Source organism: Pieris brassicae, chromosome 10 (assembly GCF_905147105.1).
Source record: "Pieris brassicae chromosome 10, ilPieBrab1.1, whole genome shotgun sequence".
NCBI classification, from domain to species: Eukaryota; Metazoa; Arthropoda; class Insecta; order Lepidoptera; family Pieridae; genus Pieris; species Pieris brassicae.
Genome location: NC_059674.1, coordinates 2539837 through 2563124, shown reverse-complemented (window position 1 = coordinate 2563124; position 23288 = coordinate 2539837). Strand labels below are relative to the sequence as shown.

The 23288-nt window shown below is 34.0% G+C and overlaps 1 protein-coding gene across 1 annotated transcript in view; it reads left to right on the top strand.

Moving 5' to 3' along the window:
• LOC123715291 (paired mesoderm homeobox protein 2B-like) overlaps positions 1-22190 on the top strand; it is a 38157-nt gene extending 15967 nt beyond the window's left edge. Inside the window, exons 3-5 of the mRNA XM_045670248.1 lie at positions 17605-17809; positions 18051-18053; positions 21480-22190. Of these exons, the coding sequence (XP_045526204.1) occupies positions 17605-17809; positions 18051-18053; positions 21480-21676 (405 nt within the window). The 3' untranslated portion in view covers positions 21677-22190. The remainder of the gene's footprint in view (positions 1-17604; positions 17810-18050; positions 18054-21479) is intronic.
• The last annotated feature ends 1098 nt before the right edge of the window (positions 22191-23288 follow it).

Below are 23288 nucleotides of genomic sequence, written 5' to 3'. Positions count from 1 at the left end.
TACTTTATTTATACCTAAATATCCTTTTTATTGTGTATAATAAAGTGTTTTATTTATTTCATAAAATCCTTCATATCATACTGATGGAAAAGTTCAAACGTCCGAGCAATTATTAATTTAGTTCACACTCACCCTCAGATTCTAAATCGATATGATTGTGTCACTCCCGTATGTCAAAAACGTTTTGGATTTGACATCATTAGCAGACATGCTTAGTGCTAATTCTTATCTCGGAATGTGAGCCTTACTTTAGTATAGTAGAGTTTAGTCTTACCGTTGTGCTAGCTTTATAAAATAAGAAAAGTCAAAGTCAGAGTAAAAAATCATTTATTCATATAGGTTACACAATGTACATTTATGAGCGTCAAAAAAACAAATCTACATTAAATGCTTCTAATTTTACATTGACTGCCAGTTCTGAAATCAAGGGCGTAGAACGTTTTTTGTTTGTTTTAGACAACAACACAACTTTTTGTAAGGAGCAGCAACCATTACACCATGTTCCACATGACATCTTAAGTAATTAATAATAATAAAATAAATTAAAAACAAAGATTTGGCTCAGATTATCAATGATCCTCTATCAGCATGGTGAAATAGGAGCACGCACTTACATTCTCGTGGGAACAACGCAAATACATAGTCGACATACCTAACACTCGAAAAATATTCGTAATTTGTGTTAAGAAGAATTATATTTGATTTATTTAATATTATTATGCCAATTCAATGATGATGTAACAAAGGTCTCGTACTAATCGCCATGAAGGGCGTGATATTCGATACGGTAAGTACATTATCGTATGTATTATCGTATCGTGGGAAGCTGCGATCGTCCACGCGATTACCTTCTCGTCCGTGACCTGTCTCCCATGGGATAATACGTGACGGCTAATACTTTCATACATACACTATATATGTAATGTTGTATCTGTAAATATAATACTATTTTTGTAGTAATACAAGTAATCTGTGGAATAAAAACCGAATTAGGCATCTAATCTATTAAGTCAGTTACCTGGCGCGTTAAAAACTATCAGATTACGGATAATATGATAATAAATATATGCCTCTTCACAATATTATACAGCAATTTTACAGGTTTACATGCCGTGGGGATTGACGATCTTTGTGAGAGGCTGCCTATAAATTAACTATAGAAGTCCTGTACTGCAGGCGCCTCAACCAATAAACTAAACTACAGCATGAATTAAATGTTAAAGAATTTAATTTAAATTATTGAGTCCCTTAAGATCCTAGTCAACAATACATGTCCAAAACATATCCCCGGCGTCGGTTTGAAAAAAAAAACTAATTTTGCCAAATGTCAATACTCAAAGTCAGTGAAAGCTTACCTCGTTCAAATTCATTTAGGTAACACAATGCACTCATGAACGTAAATAAAGAAATATATATTGCTTCTAATTTTACAATTACTGCCAGTTCTTAAATCAAGGGTGTAGTACGGGCGAGAAGCACTGTCAATAAACTCTCCGCAACTCTTTTTAATCCCTTTAATTAAGTTTTTTGTTCTACAAAATGTTCGTAAAACTGCAACCATTACACCATCAAAACATAGGAGGCGCTGCCACTAGATCTTGAAGATCTAGTCAGCTTGTAGACCTTAATCATGAAACATTAATACTATTGAATTTTCGCTTGAAAAAAAAATAATATACGCGCGATTCGTTTCGCGTATGTGAAGTGAAGAGGATGTTGTAAGTTTAATATTTATCACAAATATGTGTGCGTGTACTAGTGTACATACGTAAGAAGTGAAACTTCTTTATGACCTTATTTTTCGAATAAAGATATTACAGAAATTGGTTAAACAAAGATAAATTAGATAATGTTTAACAAAAGGCTTTTATCATAGACATGAATACAAATAATACAATTATTTCATTTTACCTTATTACTACTACTAATAATCTTATTATTACAGAATTTCATTAATTGTAATAGAATTATTACTATCATTGTTATCATTATTAGATATTTTTGTTATTGATGATTTCGAATCTCTTCGAATCACCTGGAAAACGTGTAACGGAAAAATGTGACGCGTAACCGAAAAATGTGACGGTTTTTTTTTTCAACGCCGATAAAAAAGTTTCACTTCAAGTATTGCTCTTTACAAAAATGGGATAACGTTATCACTACTATTGTGAGAACAATTCTTCAAAATATTTATAGTAACCTTTACGGAGACCGGTGTTATAAAACAAAATAACTTAATAATCAATACAAAAATCCTTTTTAAACATGTTTATTAATGGAATTCATTGATTTAAGTAAATCGTAAAAACAATTACGCACTAAATATTTTAAACTTATTCATAAAATGGCGCTTATTCCAATATTCTATATACATATATGAAATTATCTGCATAGTACCAAAGATGCTATAAATAAAGTTAGTAAATAAAAGTCACGGGGCACTTAAATTTATTAAATTGGGCGCTGCGATGTCATTTCGCATATCTCAATGCATTCATCATTAACTTATTATCTTCAGCGATCCCTACATACATTTTCATTATTGAATATAAATGATTTTAAAACTCTATGAGCAGTGTTGGCCTAGTGGCTTCGGCGACTCTCATCCCTGAGGTCGTAGGTTCGATCCCCAGCTGTGCACCAATGGACTTTTCTATGTGCGCATTTAACATTGGCTCGAACGGTGGAGGGAAACATCGTGAGGAAACCGGCTTACCTTGCAATACATTGTACGTATATATACATATATAGTTAAATTGCTGTTGTTTTGAAGATCGGTTACTGTTTTCTTTATTTAGGCTAGCCTTGAAGAGAACGCTTGGTATATAAGGCCGTCGTTGAGCAATTTTTTAAAAAGTATTGTTACTATTTCATTCTTGGGCAAAAATGTTTAAATAAAAGAGGTGTTTAGCTTAGTGACTTCATTGCGTAATACTCATTGCAACAATGGACTTTCAGTCTATGAGCGCATGCACTCGCTTGTACGGTGTACATGCCTTAGACCCAAAAAGTCAGGCACAGAAGGCTGATCACTTGCCTATTAAACTAACAATTGATCATGAAACAGATACAGAAATCTGAGGCCCAGACCCCGAAACGTTGTAGCGCCATTGATTTTTTATTTTAACGCACTTGTGAGCCTACTGGCAATGTTGGGCAGCTTTATTACGGCGGATTATCACTTAATTTCAGGTGAGCCTCCTGCCCGTTTGCCTCCTGTTATATTAAAAAAAACATAACCACAGTTTTCGTCTAAATTTGGAACAATTTGGAATCAAATAAAGCTTAAATTCAATATGCTTAAATTCATACCGCGGCCGCGTGTTTATGTACGCAATAACGACGAAACGGGTTTTTTTTATGGTTTTCAATAATAGATTATGATAATATTCCTGAAGAATGTTTAGTGATTCATTATTTTATGTAAGTTTACTGATAGCGTTTGTTGAAGTAGTCGCAAATAAAGCTATGAGGGTGGAAACTTGAACAGTGATCCAAATCACATTTGTTTTGTCTAATTTAAAAGTTAAAGTCGTGTTATTTTATAATTATAATATCAATCACGTTGGCTTGTGTTTATTACTACACAATTACATTAACAATTAATAAAAACTACTAACAAAATATGTAAATATGTTATTAATGTACAGATATATTAACATTATATGTTTACAAAATCCACAAAATATTAAACAATCATCACGCATGCGTTAACACGCCACAGACAATCCAAACTCCTGTAATGCGGTAAAAATTCCTGTCCTGTCAAATCTCATTGGTCACATAAACTTCTTATATATGAACTGTAATATAGTCTGTCTGCTTTCATCACACTGTAAAAACTATTTAGTAGAAAGAGACGAAATTTTTTGGTAAAAACAATTAGACTGATTTAGTTCTACAGAATTTTAGGGAATTTCTACTTTGAAATTTTGATTTTTATTATTGTATTTTGAAAGTAAAACTACGCCTCACGATATATAATACAAATATTTTTATTTTTATTTAGTTACTGCCCGAAACTAGCACTCGCTAAAAATGTTACAATCCGTCTTTTTTCTCATGGCCGAGATTTATTTTTCTATGCGTGGGACGCGTTCCCACAATTATTTTTCATTTACCGATTCGCGCTGTCCCAAGAGACGCGGGGATCAAGTGCATCCCTTATAAATAAAACTGCAATTTGAATGTGAGAAAATTGTTACGGAATTACTATCAAATATCAAGGGATTTGTAATATTTATGTCTTAGTTTCACTGTTCACACGAGAAATTCTTTGCTATAATATTATGTCACAGGCGTGACAGCAATGTTAAAATATTAAATTTCTTGGTATATTTTGGTTAGGTAACTTATAATAACAAATATCTTTATTACTTATATTCTATATGTGTTGTGTTTTCTTTCTTGAGTACGTAAGCAGTATTCTGTGCACATGATATTATTCTGACACATGCCCACTGACTGATTTGGGTCTATGGCATGCCGGTTTCTTAGATGTTTTCCATCACCGTGCTAGCGAGTGTTAATGCTTGGAAAGAAAGATTCTTTTTTATCAAATAGGAATCGAGCAGGCGTCAAATGGGTGGAGTTTTGCATTCTATCTTGACGTCCGGTGATGATATTAAGTCGAAGTCACTGTTAAGGAACACAATATGCGATGGAAGATGCAGGCCTTCAGAGTTGTTTTAGATGGACATCAAAAAGGAGCTAATATTGTATCCAGAGGTGGGAATAGAACTCCGTGTTGGGCATGATTTGCGCCTTATAGAGTTGTAAGCGATGGCCCGGAGTGAAGTACTCTTGCGCTCTACGAGTTGGTCCTTGGTCCTTCGATCGGATTGGTACATACAGACAATTTGGTATATCCCTGTCAAGAATATGAAAAGTTGAATTACTTAAAAATATTCTCGTCTTTAGATTTGTTTAAACCTGATATTTAACAAATGTAAGTTTTTAATACATAGATTTTACCCCATGTAAAATATTTGTAACGAAATACAATTGTGTAGTATGAAGAAAACTTTGCAGAAATATATTATAAGGGGAACATAGGCAAGATGTCAGAAACTATTCTACGATATTAATATATGGGGATCTGAATTGTTTTTGGGTTTTCGGAGGGAGATCGGCCAGTATTGCTTTTACAAATCATTAGTTTTGTTTATGTAAGTAAATCTATGTACTAAAAAGGAACTATCTATTTTAAAGGCCGGCAACGCACTCGCGACCCCTCTGGTATTGAAAGTATCCGTGGGCGGACAGTATTGATTTTAAATCATTAGTTTTGTTTGTGTAAATCTATGTACTTAAAAGGAACTATGTATTTTAAAGGCCGGCAACGCACTCGCGAGTCCTCTGGTATTGAAAGTATCCGTGGGCGGACACTATTGATTTTAAATGATTAGTTTTGTTTATATTATTAAAATGGAACTATCTATTTTAAAGGCCGGCAACGCACTCGCGAGCTCTCTGGTATTGACTTTTGGGTCAAATGCATGCCTGTTTCTTCACAATGCTTTCCCTCTGCAAAGAAATAGTAGTCCTTTGGTCCACTGTCCAGATGGACCTCAGGGTTGTAAGTCGCACACTCAAGCAATTAAACTATAAAAAAAAATCTTTGTTAAGTTAGTCATAAACTCGTTAAACGTTGTTTTAAAGCTTTAGTAACACCGCGTAAATTTATATGTTGATTATCATTGTCAAACGTCAAACAAAAGAATCCACAGCCCTACATTTACGCGTTTATGGGACACAAGTGCCGGTATTGTATCCGCATTAACAATACTTTTCTTCCCCACTATAACATTTATCACTTAGCTTTCGAATCATTAAACGCTCACTCCGTTCATATACTGGTGTGAGTTTATCAAAATATGAGATATCCATCTGTTACTTATTTTAATTATAACGAATTACTTTAACGCTTTATCTATATTTATCTGACTGGAGCAGTTTTAGTGTTGATTTGCAATTTGTAAAAATTCAAAAATAGAATCGCACAAATATTTAATGTAATTTGGTACAGATTATACGAGCAGTTATAGTTAAAAGTGTTGATGGTGTAATTTGTAAGAATTCAAAAATAGAATCTCACAGATATTTAATACAATCCGGTACATATTATAGGAGAAGTTATAGTTATGTATTGATTTGTAAGAATTCAAAAATAGAATGGCACAAATATTTAATATAATTCAGTACAGATTATAGGAGCAGTTATAGTTGAAAGTGTTGATTTGTAATTTTTAAGAATTCAAAAATAGAATCGCACAAATATGTAATATAATTCAAGTTATAGACAAAAGTTTTGATTTGTAATTTGTAAGAATGTAAAAATGGAATCGTACAGATATTTAAAGTGATTCGATATAGATAATTAAAAAGTTCACACGTTAAGTGTTTTAGAGAAAAAGCAGACGCAAGACGAAATGGTTTTAAGACTTTAGCCTAACCTGAAGGTTTATAATCAATAATAATGCAATTTTTCATTTTGACGAATCTAATTAGGCTTATTTTAATACTCCCGACTTTACTACTTTAACAAGACACCACAACCTTTCTCTTGCAAATTTTGAATCCAGATTATAAATTATCTAATAAAATAAAGTAATAGTGTAATACGTCACGTCAGAACTGCCGATGCATTAATTACGCGTTCAAATTCAAAAATCGAATCATAAGTTATATATGCCATTCCTAACATCTAATGAAACATCGAATTTTAACAAAAAGATCACCAATTTTAGTTTCGCAATTACTAGAGGGTCAGAAAAGGTACCATCTGCCGATCTGTATCAGTTATTTGCCGTGTCACGTGCCGTTATCTGATTAGGATATTGTCTCGCGGAAGCGCGCTCGCACAATCACGGTGATCTGTCAAATTGATTCCTGTTTTTAATTTCAAATGTCGAACGAAAGTATTGGGTAATGATTAATTATCTTCTTTCAACCCTTTTGAATATCGACAGTTACGTTTGTAATTTTTGGATGTTAGCAGTTCTCTAAAAACAATAGAGGTACAGTCCACAGAGCATCAACAAATATATTGATTAAACATTTTTAACACAATATTTTTGGTACATGTCTGCTAGGGCCAGAATAGCTAAGTCCGAGTAAGAAAAAGCCTGAATATTATGTAATTATTATTATGTAGTGTAGTCTGGACTCGTCTGGCGCACTTAGACCCCTATAACGGTCTTTGTGCGTTAAGTCCTGGTTAATAAAACCAGCCTAGGTTCTTCCAGAAGCTCAAAACATTCCTGGGCACGCAGGCTTCACGAGGCGACCTCACTGCTCCAAAAATTGATGTACCACACAGGTACACAAGAATTACATGAGTCACTAATTACTCTACGCTGAAACAGCCTCTGCACAAGGATCTATCGAGATGTTTATCAAGAAGATATTGGCCCATATTATAATTATATACAGCTTAAAATTATTTAATTTTTGTCATAGACAAATAGGTTTTGATTGGACATGGATGTTTTCCTTCACCGTACGAGCGAAAGTTAAATGCACACACACAGAAAGTCCATTGGTGTACAGCTGAGGATCGAACCTCAGTGATGAGAGTCGCACGCAGAACTCACTACAATACGACGATATCAGGTGGCCGGTTGGAAGAAATTATATAAGTGTAAAAAATGTGATATAGTGATGGTGCGTATTTGAGTAACATAAATAAAATTGTTTATGAATGAAGCGATACAGTGAAGTTTAATCGAGCGAAATGCACGAAGGGTCACATCTGTCGAACTTGCTCAGTTTTTGTAAGGACATAATATCATTAAAAATTCATTGACTGCGACTAGCTTGGTCATCGTAGCTTTTTCGCATTCATATATAAAACTCTCTCGGCGCAATGTAAACAAAATCATCCGAAAGTTTACCTACTTTATCAAAAAAAAATAGGACGATATCATTTGACAATTGACTTACATAAGTTTTTTTATGATTTGCTTTAAAAAAATACATAACCCTTAATTTTCACTCTGCTACAACACCCATTTTTAGTTATATTAATAATTTAATCATTTTTATATGACAAAATACCGATTTATTGGTCAAATAAAAATCAATGGAAAATAAATAGAATATATGTAATAATGTAATGCAGCAAATATTAAAATAAAACTCCAAGCGGCTTGATTCCTTGGCGTTGCGTAGATGTGGCATCTGCATCTTCCACCGCATTTACCACAGAGACTGTTCAGAGGAGTAGTTAAGATTAATATCTGGAACAGTGTGTCATCGGTCGTCAAGGCAGAATACGAAATTCCACTACCTCGACATCTGTCGTTCCACTCAAGCGTTATTTACGCGAGGTTTTGCCTCGCACCACCTCTATGTGGAACCAAATACTGAAGTATTTCCGAACCACTTCCATTGGCGGTATGTCTTAACATCCGGTGAGCAACTGTTCTGAAAATTGCTCATTTCAAATATAAATATATCTAAACACTTTTTAAACGGATTGAAGCTATGTATTATTATTAAAAACTTATAATTATTTACATAATTTTAAATTTTAATTTTTTTCCGACGTTTCGCGTGCTTTTCAGCGTGCGTGGTCACCGTGCTTCAATCTTCAATCTAAAGTCTTCAATCCGTTTAAAAAGTGTTTATGTGTAAAAGCTATGTTAACAAAAGACAATACTATCAATATATCTTACAATTGTAAATTAGTTTATTATAAAGGCACTATTATTAACTATTTAGACAATAAGTTTGACAACAATTATAAATAACTTATTACACATTATGTTAATGTTCTTATTATATGACATTTGCAGCCTATTTACATATATAATCATTGCAAATAAACGCTTTATTCATTACATTTTTAATCTAAAATTTTCATAATCATTTCGGAATTTACACTGTCTACCAATTGTAACATATTGTCATTGAAAACACGCAGATTTAAAATAAGCATCAACAAACCCATAGTCCACTAAATACTGTCCAATTGACGCCATACGGACTAAATAAACCCGGTATTCATCTCTTTATTATGATGTGTTAATCCAAGATTATCAGCAAATGTTAACACATGTTACTGCTTACAAAAAAATCACCTAAACTCAACGTTTGTGGGACAATGTGCCCTCTGCTAATAGCAATAAAGATTATTTTCGTATATAATGTCTTGTTCAAATTGGCTGAATATAGAGGGTGGCTAATATTATTCCGGGGCGTTCAGTGTTGCCTTTTCATCCGCTAAGTATAAACAGGAGGGTGTGTTTGGTGTTTGATCGGCCGCTCTGACGATTGATTAACTTTTCGATATCATTGGATAAATTTGAGAGTTGGGTTACCGCTAAGTATGCGACGGTATAAATATTTTGATAATTTTGCATTGAAGATAAAAAAAATATATGCGAAATATGCCTAGAAAACAAAACCCTTACAAACTTTCAGTTTCAAAGAACACGGAAAGAGGTCTCTGAAAGCCGTGGCATCAATAGCTCGAGTTGCTTATGGCATTGTATCAAAGTATCATATTTCTCATTTATTCAAGCGATTATCACAAATAAAATATATTATAATTTAAATGTTATTATAACTAAAGTAAATATGGTTTTATGCTATAACATACATATTAAAAAAAATTACGAGCATAAATATTGAAACATTATTAATTTCTTCAATTGATATTTAATATATATATATCGATATATCGTGCGTTTCAGGTTTCAAGATTTACACGCTAAGTATGACTTTCGTATATCAGATAAGTAGCGGATTTAATAACTCTAAATTATATTTAAAATTGATGAACACGAAAATCTACCAATTCCTTGCCTTGCCAAAGTAACGCAACTTCAAAAACAAATACAATTGCCTTGACTATTTGGTTAGGTAGTTTAAGTAGTTTCGAACCAATTCGGCTTAGGGGCCTACGAATTTTAAAAAAGTCGGTAACGCACTCGCGATCCCTCTGGTATTGAAAGTGTGTCTACCTCAGGTGAGTCAATTAAGTACCCTCGTAATAAAAAGTATACCGTTTAATTTCCACCACACGGACTATGAACCACTTTATTATATGTTATAGAAGATATATTATCTAAATATTGATTAAATTTGACATTTGGTATGGTATGGTATATGGTTTTTACGAAATATCCAACCAAGATTTATCTGCGCTCTATAGATCAAAGGCGTTGGGCGTGCGGGTTGCCCGAGGCGAGTCTTTGCTACTGTCAATATTTGCCCGCCCGGTCCCAGCTAATGAATACAATTAGATCATTCCGCGCGGCCTCTCGTTTTTCATACGCCTCGATGGCTACAACGTGTCAAATAAAGACGCTCTATCCTATGTAAAGTCTCTACATTTTCGTATTTTATATAATAAATGTATTTCAAAAAGCGAATAAGTTTTGCTAGGAGAATTCGAATTTTAAACTAGACTTTTATTAACAATATACTTTAGTGGTATTCCAAGACTTGCTGGGCTGAATTGAAGGCTAGAAAGAAAATTAAATAAATATTGAATGCTGGATAAGATAGTTCCTCGTTTTATGTTAAAGGTTTTACATGGATTTACTTAACGTGGATGGATGGATGAACATGGATTTATTTACGTATAAAAATCTTAGTGACACATCAAATCGCTTGTTAGCCTGTTGCCTAATTACTTATGTAACCTGATTTGTTTCGTTTATGATTTTGTATATTATGAGAACGAAGTTTAAATAAATATTTTCATATTAATTGTTTTTTTAACCATACACCATACTAATGTTAATTATTAGCCACTTTATATTTATGAGCGATTTAAGAGAGTAACGAAGAGTTGCCAGTTCTGCTCGTCAGTTAGCTTGATTTAAGAACTGGCAGAAAATTTAGAATTTAGAATTTTTAAGTTTTCATTACGTGTACATAAAGTTACCCATTTAAATTTATTTAATAAACCAAATAAATAAACGTTATAATTTTATTATTTTCCACGACGAAAACAATGTTTACAGTTAAAATGCAGGTTGTTAAGGAGGTTCGCAAAGTTCGATGTACGGTTGAATAAATTATTCGCTGTTTACACTGCTCCGTCACCGCACATGGCGATGTGAAACTCTGTTTATTTTAATACTAAACCGGAGTTGTTTGCTTGAACTACCCTTGTGTTAGGTGTCCGCATTGTCAACAAACGTTTCTTTCTTAGGCAATTTTGGAGTTAATAATTTTCTAAAGCTAAATTGGATTATTCAAATTAATAACAGTCTTTGTCAATTTGTTAATAGAACACTTTTAGACCACTGGATTTTAACGCAGATTGCAGACAGATATATATTGAATATAAGGACCCACAAATGTATATAAAAATCCTTATACCACAGAAACACATAAGTTTTTTAAAACAATCATAATTAAAATATTATTCAGAACGTTCATGTATAATTTGTGAGTTGACTTAGTTTTGTTACGTTTATCTGTAAATAATAGGTAGGTACAAGGTAATTGGATGACCTATGTATGTGTTTATAAGCCACGCAATTGATAGAAATTAATTATTTTCCAATTCATATAAGTCTAAAATTAATCATAAACTTTTCGCCACAATTCACAATGATCCGAGAGTTATAAGAAACAATTAAATAGATAATAAATGAATCTGCAAATTATTTCATTTGAGATCACCTACTGTGATAACAATTGTATCGCTTAGCATCTGTGCAGGGCGCGTGCATTTCTGTTTAATTACATTTCCCGCCCGCCCCCGCCTGCCCTATCTGCTTCATTTGCAAAGTGCATTTCGATGCCCAGCCGATTGTTCTGACCCCTGCTTAATTGCCCATTGCCATTATTTATTATTGACATTTGTCCGAATATTGTTGGCGTTAAAGGACATTTGATTGAAATGCAGTTTCGTTTCATAGGTCTTGGGTGGTTTTTGTTCTAGTTTTGTTTCTAGTAAACGTACAAACGAGATGAGCAGTGTTGGCCTCAGCATGCGACTCTCATCTTTGAGGTCGTAGGTTCGATCCCCAGCTGTGCACCAATGGATTTTCTTTCTATTTACCATTAGCTCGAACGGTGAAGGAAAACATCGTGAGGAAACCGGCTTGTCTTAGACCCAAAAAGTCGACGGCGTGCGTCAGGCAAAGAAGGCTGATCACCTACTTGCCTATTCGTTTAACAAATTATCATGAAACAGATACAGAATCTGAGGCCCAGAGCTAAAAGGTTGAAGCGCCATTGATTTTTTTTAATCGTACAAACGTACGTTTATTGAAAAATAATCGAAATGTTCTATTATATATTTTTTTTTATAAAAAGAGCAAACGGGCAGGAGCCTCACCTTATGTTAAATAATGCCACCCCCATGGACACTCAATGCCAGAGGGCTTGCGAATGCGTTGCCAGCCTTTTAAGAATTTGTACGCTCTTTTCTTGAAGGACTCTAAGTATAATTGGTACTTTCCGTACTTCAATGGGCGGCTGGGCCCTCATAGTGAACAACTCCTCAAAACACTCCATATTCTAAGTATATATGTGTATATTGTGATCTAATACTTTATTTTACATATAAAAACTAATAAAATCTTTTCCCAATCCATGTCAGCGTCCGCGCTGGAAGGACGCTAACGAACGCGGGATTTTATATTTATCGTCCCACTAACACAAAGCATCTTATATTAATATTCCGTTCCATAAAATCCATAATGAGTCTATCCAGTCATTAGTGGATAAATGAAAATACATATTTTAAATTTAGTAATCATACATTATTGCTTTCGAGAAATGAAACGGCTTAAAGCAGTAACACTGTTCCTAGTACAACTTTTAACCAAACCTAGACCAGCTACTCTGTGATTATTTATATACTAACGTTATATTAGATACAATGCTCGCATAGAAACTTATAAACGAGGCGGGTGTATTTTGTTTCAATCAATTATTTGTATAGGTAACATAACTTGTGGGTGTACATAAATATGAAAACGAGAGAATTGCATGAACTCCTCTACTAATAATAGTATAACATAACTGAAATTATAAACTAAATTAATTTCGAACACAAAATTACAAAATTTAATTTAATACAAAAAAGTTTATTGGTAAATTAAACTCGTAATAAAATATTAACATTAGTAAAACGCTCGTCTCGATAAACACCGCAACAAAATTCAACAAACACATTCGCGTATATTTGCTCCGGGCCCACGCTCGATTCCACATTCCGTTGGCCATATTGCTTCTCATTTGTATTGGCAATGCTGTATTTGTTTGCTGGTACGAGCTCAGATTTTTTCCAATTCGAGTAATGCCCGGGGCCAACCGTGACCCAGCTCCAATGGAGCATAGGGTTCGTTAGGCGCCTTCCCAGTTAGCTTGGTTAAACTGAGCACGTACGTGGGACCTTTACACTTGGAGTAACAGAGATTTCATAGAACTTAAGAAATCTTTGTTATACGAAGTGAACCGTGACGTGATCAGTTTGGGAATATATAGCAAATATTTTTACGGATTACAGATGTATTGTTTACGCGTGTTGAGTCTCTACAAACGCATTTTATATAAAATATTTTAAACGTCTTTGTTTTTAGTATTGTCTTTTGTTAAAATAGCTTTTACACATTGACAGAAAACATCTTTTAACCGAATTGAAGCTATGTATTATTATTATAGACTTATAATTATTTACATCATTTTAAATTTAGTTTGTCTTTGTTTTTATCAAAGTAATAATATTTTTATAATACCCTAAAATAGATATGATATCTCTGCTCTTGATGAGTTTAAAAACATAATTAATTACACTCTGACAAGACAATAATAATAGGACAGTACGTAGGTAATAATATTCTCAACACACAGTAATAATAATAATAATTAAAAATTTATAAAAAATAAAATTATTTAAAAAATCCCTGTGGCTAACTTTAACGCTGGCATTTCCTCGCTGTATTGCGGTTTTTATTCCTTGAGCGAGAACATCAACAGCGCTGTGGTCTCCGGTAACTAAATGGTATACATTTTTAGCACATAATACTTTAATAATCCATAAGCCTACCCCCACTTTGTAATGCTACCGGAATATCGCGCGCAGCGGTTTGCCGCAACCCCCAGAAGAGGGAAGAACCCTAGACAGTCATATGTAAAGAACCTGTGCTGGACAGAATCAACAAGCCTGTTAGTAGCTTTCATTATTGACACTAACAATTTAGTACCATGCACCGTCTTGAGGGTCCTGAAGAGAGCAAAAATGCCTTACACCCCGCTCAAGGCATCTTCATCTCTTTATTCTTCTATTAATAATACAGTCCACTTCATTATTTTCATATCTTTTTCATATTTTCTTCAAATATAGATCTGGTTACTCTTCTTCTTCTTCGGAGTCTTCATTACTAAAGGTAGGCTGTGTTGTAAAGCCATAACCGAGACGACTTGCCTGCCTTTACATCGCTCTATCCTCAGCTTGTCTCAGTGCATTAGGGATCTTGAGAACGATATCTTAATTACTTAAGATGCTAGTTATAAAAAAAACATGTGTGCAATTCACACGTGGTAGAAATGAAACCTTCAAAAATTTTGGTTTTAAGATGAGTCGAATGTAATTTTTAAGTTTAGTATCAATTATTAATTTTGATAAATTGTACGATTTAAAAAGTTTTTATAATAAATAACATGTAAATAAAATTATTTTCACTATATAAATGTACTGAGCAGAGTTGGCCTAGTGGCACCAGCGTTCGACTCTCATCCCTGAGGTCGTAGGTTCGATCCCCGGCTGTGCACCAATGGATTTTTCTATGTGCGCATTTAACATTCCAAAAAGGCGACGGCGTATGTCAGGCACAGAAGGATGATCACCCACTTGCCTAATTGATTAACAAATGATCATGAAACATATAGAAATCTGAGGCCCAGACATAAAAAGGTTGTAGCGCCATTGATTTATTTTATCTATTTACTAGACTTTTTTTGTAAATTATTTTTGTTATGGGACAAAAAAAGAAATGAAGCATTATAGTGTGTAAACTTTAAATTAGTGTTGTAAAAAGTTTTCACTTCAAAAGTTTTTATAACAAATGACATGTAAATAAAATTGATAAATTTCATCTAATCTTACAATTGAATTAAATTAATTATTATTTTTTCTGTTCATCTATTTTAAAGTTAAAACACTATATATAATGCTTCCTATCTCATTTTCTCCCACAATAAATCTTATGAATGTATGTGTCTGTCTCTTTTTACTATTTCGTTTCATCGACTTTCAGATCACTAATGTATATTTCACTTCAAAAATCTAACAACTAATTGTATTAGCCTGAGATTTCTGTATCTCTTGATCGTGTTACTTTATAGACAAACAGTGATCATCCTTCTGCAGCAACGTCTCCATTTTTGCGTGACCGACGCTGGCTGGATATTACGCCATAAAAGTTATTGCTTACATGGATCTGCTTTTCAGTACTTTTATATGTATATAGACGAATATAAATATACTTTATCGGTACTAGGAATAGTAATAAATAATATGGGTGTGAGACGAGCCAAATATTCGCATCATAATTGTGATAGTCACATGTCATATATGATGAAGCATGTACTATGATGCATAGCAGCTGTTTGCGACACGACAATTTACAGACTGTATATTTTGATTCCAATGTCATTTCCCACCAAATCAGTATTGACACTTGACTTGATCCTTCCTATCTTATATATTCAAGTGGAATGCTTGCGTTCCTATGTTGGAACTAAATCTTTTAATACTTGTAACATATACGTATATCTATGACTATATATATAGAAATAGCTCCTTTTCAAATATTTTTATTTTTCTGTTGTGTAATGAATAAATAGAGTATACCTTTGTTTATGAGTTTTACTATAATAAACGAAAAAAGTCTTGTCTTCAAGGCTAAGACTCACTTTGTGCGTCAACAAAGTAAGTGAATGTGATAGCAATATAGAGAAATATGCTGAAAAGGTCAAAGAATGTACAGGCGCGGTGCCCAGTGACCCAAGAACTGGTCGATGAACGAATATGTTTTGCAATACAACGAGAAATTACTGTCAGCAATGTACACAGGCACCAAATTTGTTAAATTTATTTTAATTTATCAATTTTTAATATTATTATTACTATGTAGGTTAAGAATATTATGAATACAGTGTTGTACATAAATCAGTCGCAGTTAAAAAGTTATGTGTATAGTATATATACATTGTGTATGAAATTTAACATGAAAATACGCACACATAGTAATAAATCATAGTTTTTATGCTGTCAGCGACAAATGACGAACTGAAGCCAAAATTGTATGACGAGTTGAATAACTATTACGGTTTTCGAGAAAACTAAGTTCATTAACGTCTTTCAATATCGCTGCCAAGAATACGAGGGCTAATATAAAACTAAATTGTAATTATTATCTTTTGAAGCTCGTCTATTCAGAAGAACCAAAAAAAATTAAAGAATTGATATAAGCAAGACATAGTATCGGATGTGTGTCTGATATTGCCTATCTGGGAATTGTGGTTGCCTGTTTGAAACATGCAAATGGAAACATTAAATAATCACAAAAGGATTTTTAGTTATTAGTTTTTCTAATTATTAAGGCCATTTACCAATCAAAGATAAATCACGCATTAAAGCTATTAAAACGCCAATCTCGTATTCTACTAAATAGTAGTTTCAATCAAATGCAAATTCAATTTAAACAAAAGAATGCAACTCATTGAAGCAGCATCGTTGATTCGCGACATCCTTTATTAAAAGCATAAAATTGTTACACTACACCGCTTTTATAACAGACGGGTCATTTAAAAAAGAAACGAGCAAACATCATCAACGTGTACGTGGATGAACAAACAGTGCGTGCGTATGATTGCGATAGTCCGATATTCGTGAAGCATTTTTTGAGGATTGCCCAATCAGCACCCGTGGCAGTTGCAATTATCGCTCGCATGAAATTGGATTACGATCAATTCGGATTTGCGCGCTTTCGAACGAAAACGTTGTGTTAAACGATATGTTTTTAAAATAATGCTTTGTTTTTAAAGTTTAATTTAATATAATTAGGAATTTGACAACTTTAACACATCAATAAAGCGCTATACAACACCGCTGATACACGACTTGACAAAGCTAATAAGTTTTTTAGTTAGGAAACTTCGATTTGAAGGATACATTTGTTTATATTAAACAACTTAAAAAAAACGTGTATTTTTTTGACATGAAGGTCCTGTGGTTCTCCAACCTAAAGAAAGGATCCTCAGTGCTTGAGCAGTTGTATATACGACATCAACGCTGTTATTATAGCCGTAGGGTGTCGCAACACAAATAAATTTGTTTTAATTTTTAGTTAGGTCTTTGCCTTAATTTTCATTCATATTAATATTCATTCATAAGCCTACTCGCACATAACGCGCAGCAGTTTGCCGCTACCTTCCAGAATCTAGGTTAGACAACCCTATGCAAAAGTCTTCCACAAAGTAAGCGCCACAATGGAGTGTCCGTAAAGATGTGCTAGTCGACTACATTGTTAAAATTTACTCTTAAAATTTACTGCCATGCACCACTTAAGCGGAAAGCGCTTTATTTTCAAATATATATGTTTTATGTTACATTATCTTACTTTTCAGGTATGGTTTCAAAACCGAAGAGCGAAGTTCCGTAAACAGGAACGCTTAGCTCAACAGAAGGCTGGCGAGACACCTGTGAAGGCTGAAGGCAAGAGGGACAAGCAGGGATCACCATCGTCTTCCCCCCACCCCGCGCCACCTTCACAGACAACGCACCATTCATTGCCGCATCTCTCACCGCCTGATCTCAAACCATTGACTTCTGGTAAGTAATGGAATTCATTGACTAGTTTTAGTTAAGCATACTGAACGTTTTACTCTTTAGTTATTATATCTTCGTAATTACGAAATACATTTTCTAAATTAGGCTGCAGTGAATCGACGCGAGCAATTTCCGAGTGCCTTACCTTTATATTTTTTGGATACCTTCGAAAAATTGATGAATGTGGCTAAACAAATCAAATATATTGGTTTTATTGGACAACGTTTCACAGTTTTTCCATAAGCAGGTCTGCTAGTTTGTAATTACCAAACATTGTCGCACATGTACAATGATCACCATCATCATTAATGGCTGTTCCCCTTATGGGCCTTAGCCTCAATATCTTTGGCCATCTCATTCTATCTCGTGCTTCTTGCGTCCAACATCAAACACCAAGGCCTTTTCAACGTCCTTGAAAACTCCACATGTACAATAATTGCAATAAATACCGCCTATATACAATTGTCACATCAGGCCAAGTTATATACAATAACGTCGGGATACCTGGCGCTATTAGAAGTTACAAAACGCTGCTTGTTAACATAGTACTGTATATAGTCCATTAAAAGCTCTATAAATAACTTTAATACATCTATTTATGTGTAAAACATTGTGGAATTTGCACACAAATGTAACATTATATTTGGTTTGCTGCGAAGAAGCAGGAAAATTTAGAACTTATAATTTTAAATAAGAATTTGTTGATGTTAATGATGCGGTACAAATGCGAGCTAGGTCTCGTTTTCTTCTTCTATACCTTTATGGAAATGTGTTTTATTTTAGAGACCAGGCATTTAATCAATAGTATAGATATAAATGAAATAAAACATGTTTTTGTGTTTTAAGCCAAATGTTATAAAAATACTAAATGTAGATCTATATATATACCAAAGGCGTAACAACTTTTAGGTCTTTGCCTCAAATTTCTGTATCGGTTCCGTGTTTATTTGTAATAGATACGTGCCTGACACACACTGTCGACTTTTTGGGTGTAAGGCATGCCGGCTCACAATATTTTTTTTCACCGTACAAGCGAATGCATGCGCACATAGACTGAAAGTCCATTGTTGCAATGAGTATTACGCAATGAAGTCACTAAGCTAAACACCTCTTTTATTTAAACATTTTTGTCCAAGAATGAAATAGTAACAATACTTTTTAAAAAATTGCTCCACGGCGCCCTTATATACTAAGCGTTCTCTTTAAGGCTACCCTAATGAAAGAAACATTAGTAATTTAACTGTATATGTATATATACGTACAATGTATTCTTGCAAGGTATTTTAAGACGTAATTCTAAAAATCTATGGTTGAAATCACAGAGCAATGAATCACCAAACAAACTAAAAAGCAAGCGTGGGCGATAACAAGGCTGATTACATCTTTATAAATATAATCTCGAAATAGATTTTAAATTTAGCGTAAGAGGACTTCAATGATAACAGTTAAAATAGAATTGAGGAATTTGGGTCAAGTTCGATTGGCGTTTAACGAATTGGTGGCATTCGAATACATTACGCTTAATGATTAGAAAAAATTCAAACAAAAGGTAATTTTGGTTAGAAGAAAGTATTTTTTTTTTCTATTTGTATAATAAAGTGAATTGTTGGTCTAGTCTTTGATGTGCGACTCTCATTCCTGAGGTCGTTGATGCAATCCTCGGCTGTGAACAATTGGATTTTCTGTATGCGCATTTAACATTCGCTCGAACGGTGAAGGATAACAACGTTAAGAAATCGGCTTGCCTTAGACCCAAAAGTCGACGGCGTGTATAAGGCTCAGGAGGGTGACCTACTTGCCTATTAAATTGTCAAATGATCATGAAACTTATACAGAATTCGTAGGCACAGAGGTAAAAGGGTCCACAGTTTTTTTACAGATTAAAGATAACAAATAAAAATATTTTTATACGTCAGTCACCTGAAGACAACACTCACAGACGTAAAAGGGTCCACAGTTTTTTTTACAGATTAAAGATAACAAATAAAAATATTTTTATACGTCAGTCACGTGAAGACAACACTCACAGATTAGTCAAATCGACAATATGATTGTGAGTGTAATTTCGTCGAAGACTATTTTTGATAGAAATATAATATTTTTGTAAAAAAGCAAAATGATAGAGACGCTTGACGTTGGTTTACGATTAACTCACATTTTAAAATAAAGCCATAAGTGGTTGGTTGAACCAGCTCTCTGAAAACTACTGAAATTGAAATGGTTTAATACCGCAGGTTATTCCGAAATATCGACGGCTCATGTCAGCATATTCTATTAGAAAAGTAATAACAAAATACATGTTATTACGGAAAAGATTTGCAGCTTGTGGCATACTCTAAACGCTAATATACGTTGGTGGGTGAACGCGCGTAATGGCGGAGTTGTGGTTGCATTAATCACATTATCGCGCCCGCCATCCAGATTTTCACTTCGGCTCATTTGCGCTAATTGTTCGCGTGATTGTCACTCAGGCTGAATAAACAACGCCGCATAGCAAGGATTAGGTGATTAAGCCTTAATTGCGTTACGGCGATTATTTCATATAAACTGTAGATTCTATGAAATGCATACACATATGTGTGTGTAGAATTTGTGGAGTCATATGTCTTGTCTCAACAAATGTTATTTTAGAATTTATAAATAAATATACAGTCACCCGGGAGCCATATCTAAAATAATTATTGAGTTCTCTATTTATAACGAGTACATTTGTTGAAAAATGAAAACTACTAGTCTGTGATCTGCATACATTGTTATTATTGTAAGAAAATTTATTTTTAAATTATATTTAAAATAATGTAATGTTCTTGATGCCTTTATTATAGACCACATCTGGAACCCACTTAGGATGTGTGTACAAATAGGTCTTAGGGATGGTGGGGTACAACAAAATAGAAACAAGACGGGAATTGTATTGTCTTTTATTAACATACCACATTTAAAGAAAACACTTTTTTACCAGATTAAAGCTATGTATTATTATAAACTTATAATTATTTTACATAATTTTAATTTTTCCCGACGTTTCGCGTGCTTTACAGCGTCCGTGGTCACGGTGACTGAAGACAAAAGGTGTTGAATGTCAAAAAGTATCACAGCTGTAGAGAAAGTTGTATTATCTGTATTTATTTCCCCGGAGTTGATATTGATTGAAAGATGAAGGGTTTTGCAGAAATGACTTACGGATACAATTTTCGCGGAAGACGGGAATTACAATAGGCCCACTATGTACTTAACGTCTTGCAGGGGGCGGTGATCAACCCAAGTTTTCTTCAAGAACTCGGGTTTTATGTACCAAGGGGATATGTTCAACAGTGACCGCTAGGTTGTTTGCGATACTAAGAGCCAGAATCAGTCTGTTACACAGATCCCTGTTTACGAAGACGTTGGGCTTACTGTTGTGTCCACTATAGACATCTTTACATGTGTAAAGATAGCGACTTTGTGTAATCAACACAATCAAATATACAGTATTTACAATTTTATTAACCTAAATAGTAATGATAAAAATAAATATGAATTAATAAATAATTATTATTTGTTTTTTTCGCCTTCATATTGGCATTTTTGTGAATAAATAAAAGTGTCACTCCTATTTAATTACTCTAGTTGTAATTCTTTTTATAAGTTTAATTTTAGAACATTTAAATTAATTAAAACTTTCGTCTTTCAGGCAACAAACTGTGCGACGAGCTGAACGTGGGCGGCGGTGAGCCCCCAGTGAGCGGCGTGGGCGGCAGCAAGTGGGCGGGCGGGTGCGGTCTGCTGCGACAGCCGTCAGGCTTCCCACTTCTCGGTGTCGCACCACCCAACTACTTACTGTCCGACCATCTCGGGAGCCTGGCGAAATCGAACAACCACCTTTTCTAATCCACATTTTACTTCTAGATTGCTTGCCCCGGGCATGTTACGATATAGGACAATTCTTGGCCATGGTGATGTGAACTAGAAAGTGTATAAGACTGCAAATAATATAAGTGCCAAAACTTTTGTGTCCATTTAATTGTAGATGTATGATAGATATAGCTTAGTTCTGTCTTTATCGTGCGTATGTAACGGGCAGTTAAATTTAACATAATCGAATTTTGTGTGTTGTAAATACAGTGTATACGCTCGTATACCGTAAGATAAAACATTCCAGTACGCAACAGCGTTAAGGCATTTTAAATTTTCTAGTCATAATGAAATAGTCAATACGTAGAAGCTTATGTTAACGCATTGAATTGTTTTATCAGAGATTTATTTATTGCAACACTTCGTTCACAATAACGTGAACTATATCTAGTGTAAATACATGTAAACTTGTTGTAAATAAACTGTTGTGCATAATACTGCGGTTGTAATAAGAATTGTGGAGGGTGTTTTAATAAAGAAATAAAGGATATATGTTTTATTTATTACTAAGAATAACTTATACTAACCAATCAATCTTGGATTCAACTCAGAGTTCGTTCGTACGAGACTCAAGCATGCTATAGAAGAATTCTAACATACTTCGAAGAATTCTAACATTCATATCGCCCGTCGCAAACCTTGTCGTCTTCGGCAATGTGAAAGACAAAAGTAACAATATCTGCCCTTAGGAAGCTATAGACCGAACAAAGTGAAGAGATATCACAAGCAGGAGATATCGAACCTTACCTTCAGCAATGAAGAATACGACTGAGAAGAAGATGTTAAGAATAAAATCAAGGAAACCTTTACACACGAAATATTTACATTATATCTTCTGTTTAGTCATCTAAAGGACGGCCTGTCGTAAAAAGGCTTAACTGAAACGTCGATTTGCTGCCTCCACATCGCTCTATCCTCGTTTATCTCAGGCTATTAGAGATGTTGTAACCTATATTGTCTGAATTTGGTTAGACCAACAAGTAGGCTGTCCCCTGTCATTACTCGTCCCTACCATCAGCTATTCGAAAACAGCTAAGCATCCGTTTGTGTTGGATCATCTTTTGTTGGTTGAGGATGGATTAACTATGTTTTTTAAACACACAGTAAAACAAATACATATATAATATATAGTATACATAGTATAAGAGTATTTTTCATATAGTCCTAATATTTGGTCTGATATATCTGAAACCCCTAATTATCTCTTCGATTGGCATATGATCATGAAACAGATACAGAAATCTGAGGCCCAGACCTAAAAAGGTAGTAGCACCACTGATTTATTTTATTTTCTACTTTCAATAGATTAGTCAGGTGTAAAAAATAGATATCTAAAACTTAAGAATTTAAAAGAAGCTTAATTAAGATTTAAGACTATCGTATTAGTACCGTGCGCATGCTTCGATTTACGCGCAACGTGGGCTTTCGCGACAGCGACAAGTCAACGTGTAACGAAAAAAGCTCACGTGGGCGGGCGTTAGATTTAAAACAAATGCCAGCTCAAAATTACACTAAATACTATTATGGAACTCGGATTTATAATTATTGACTTTCATTAATAACTCGTGAGTCACACCCCGTTTGAGAT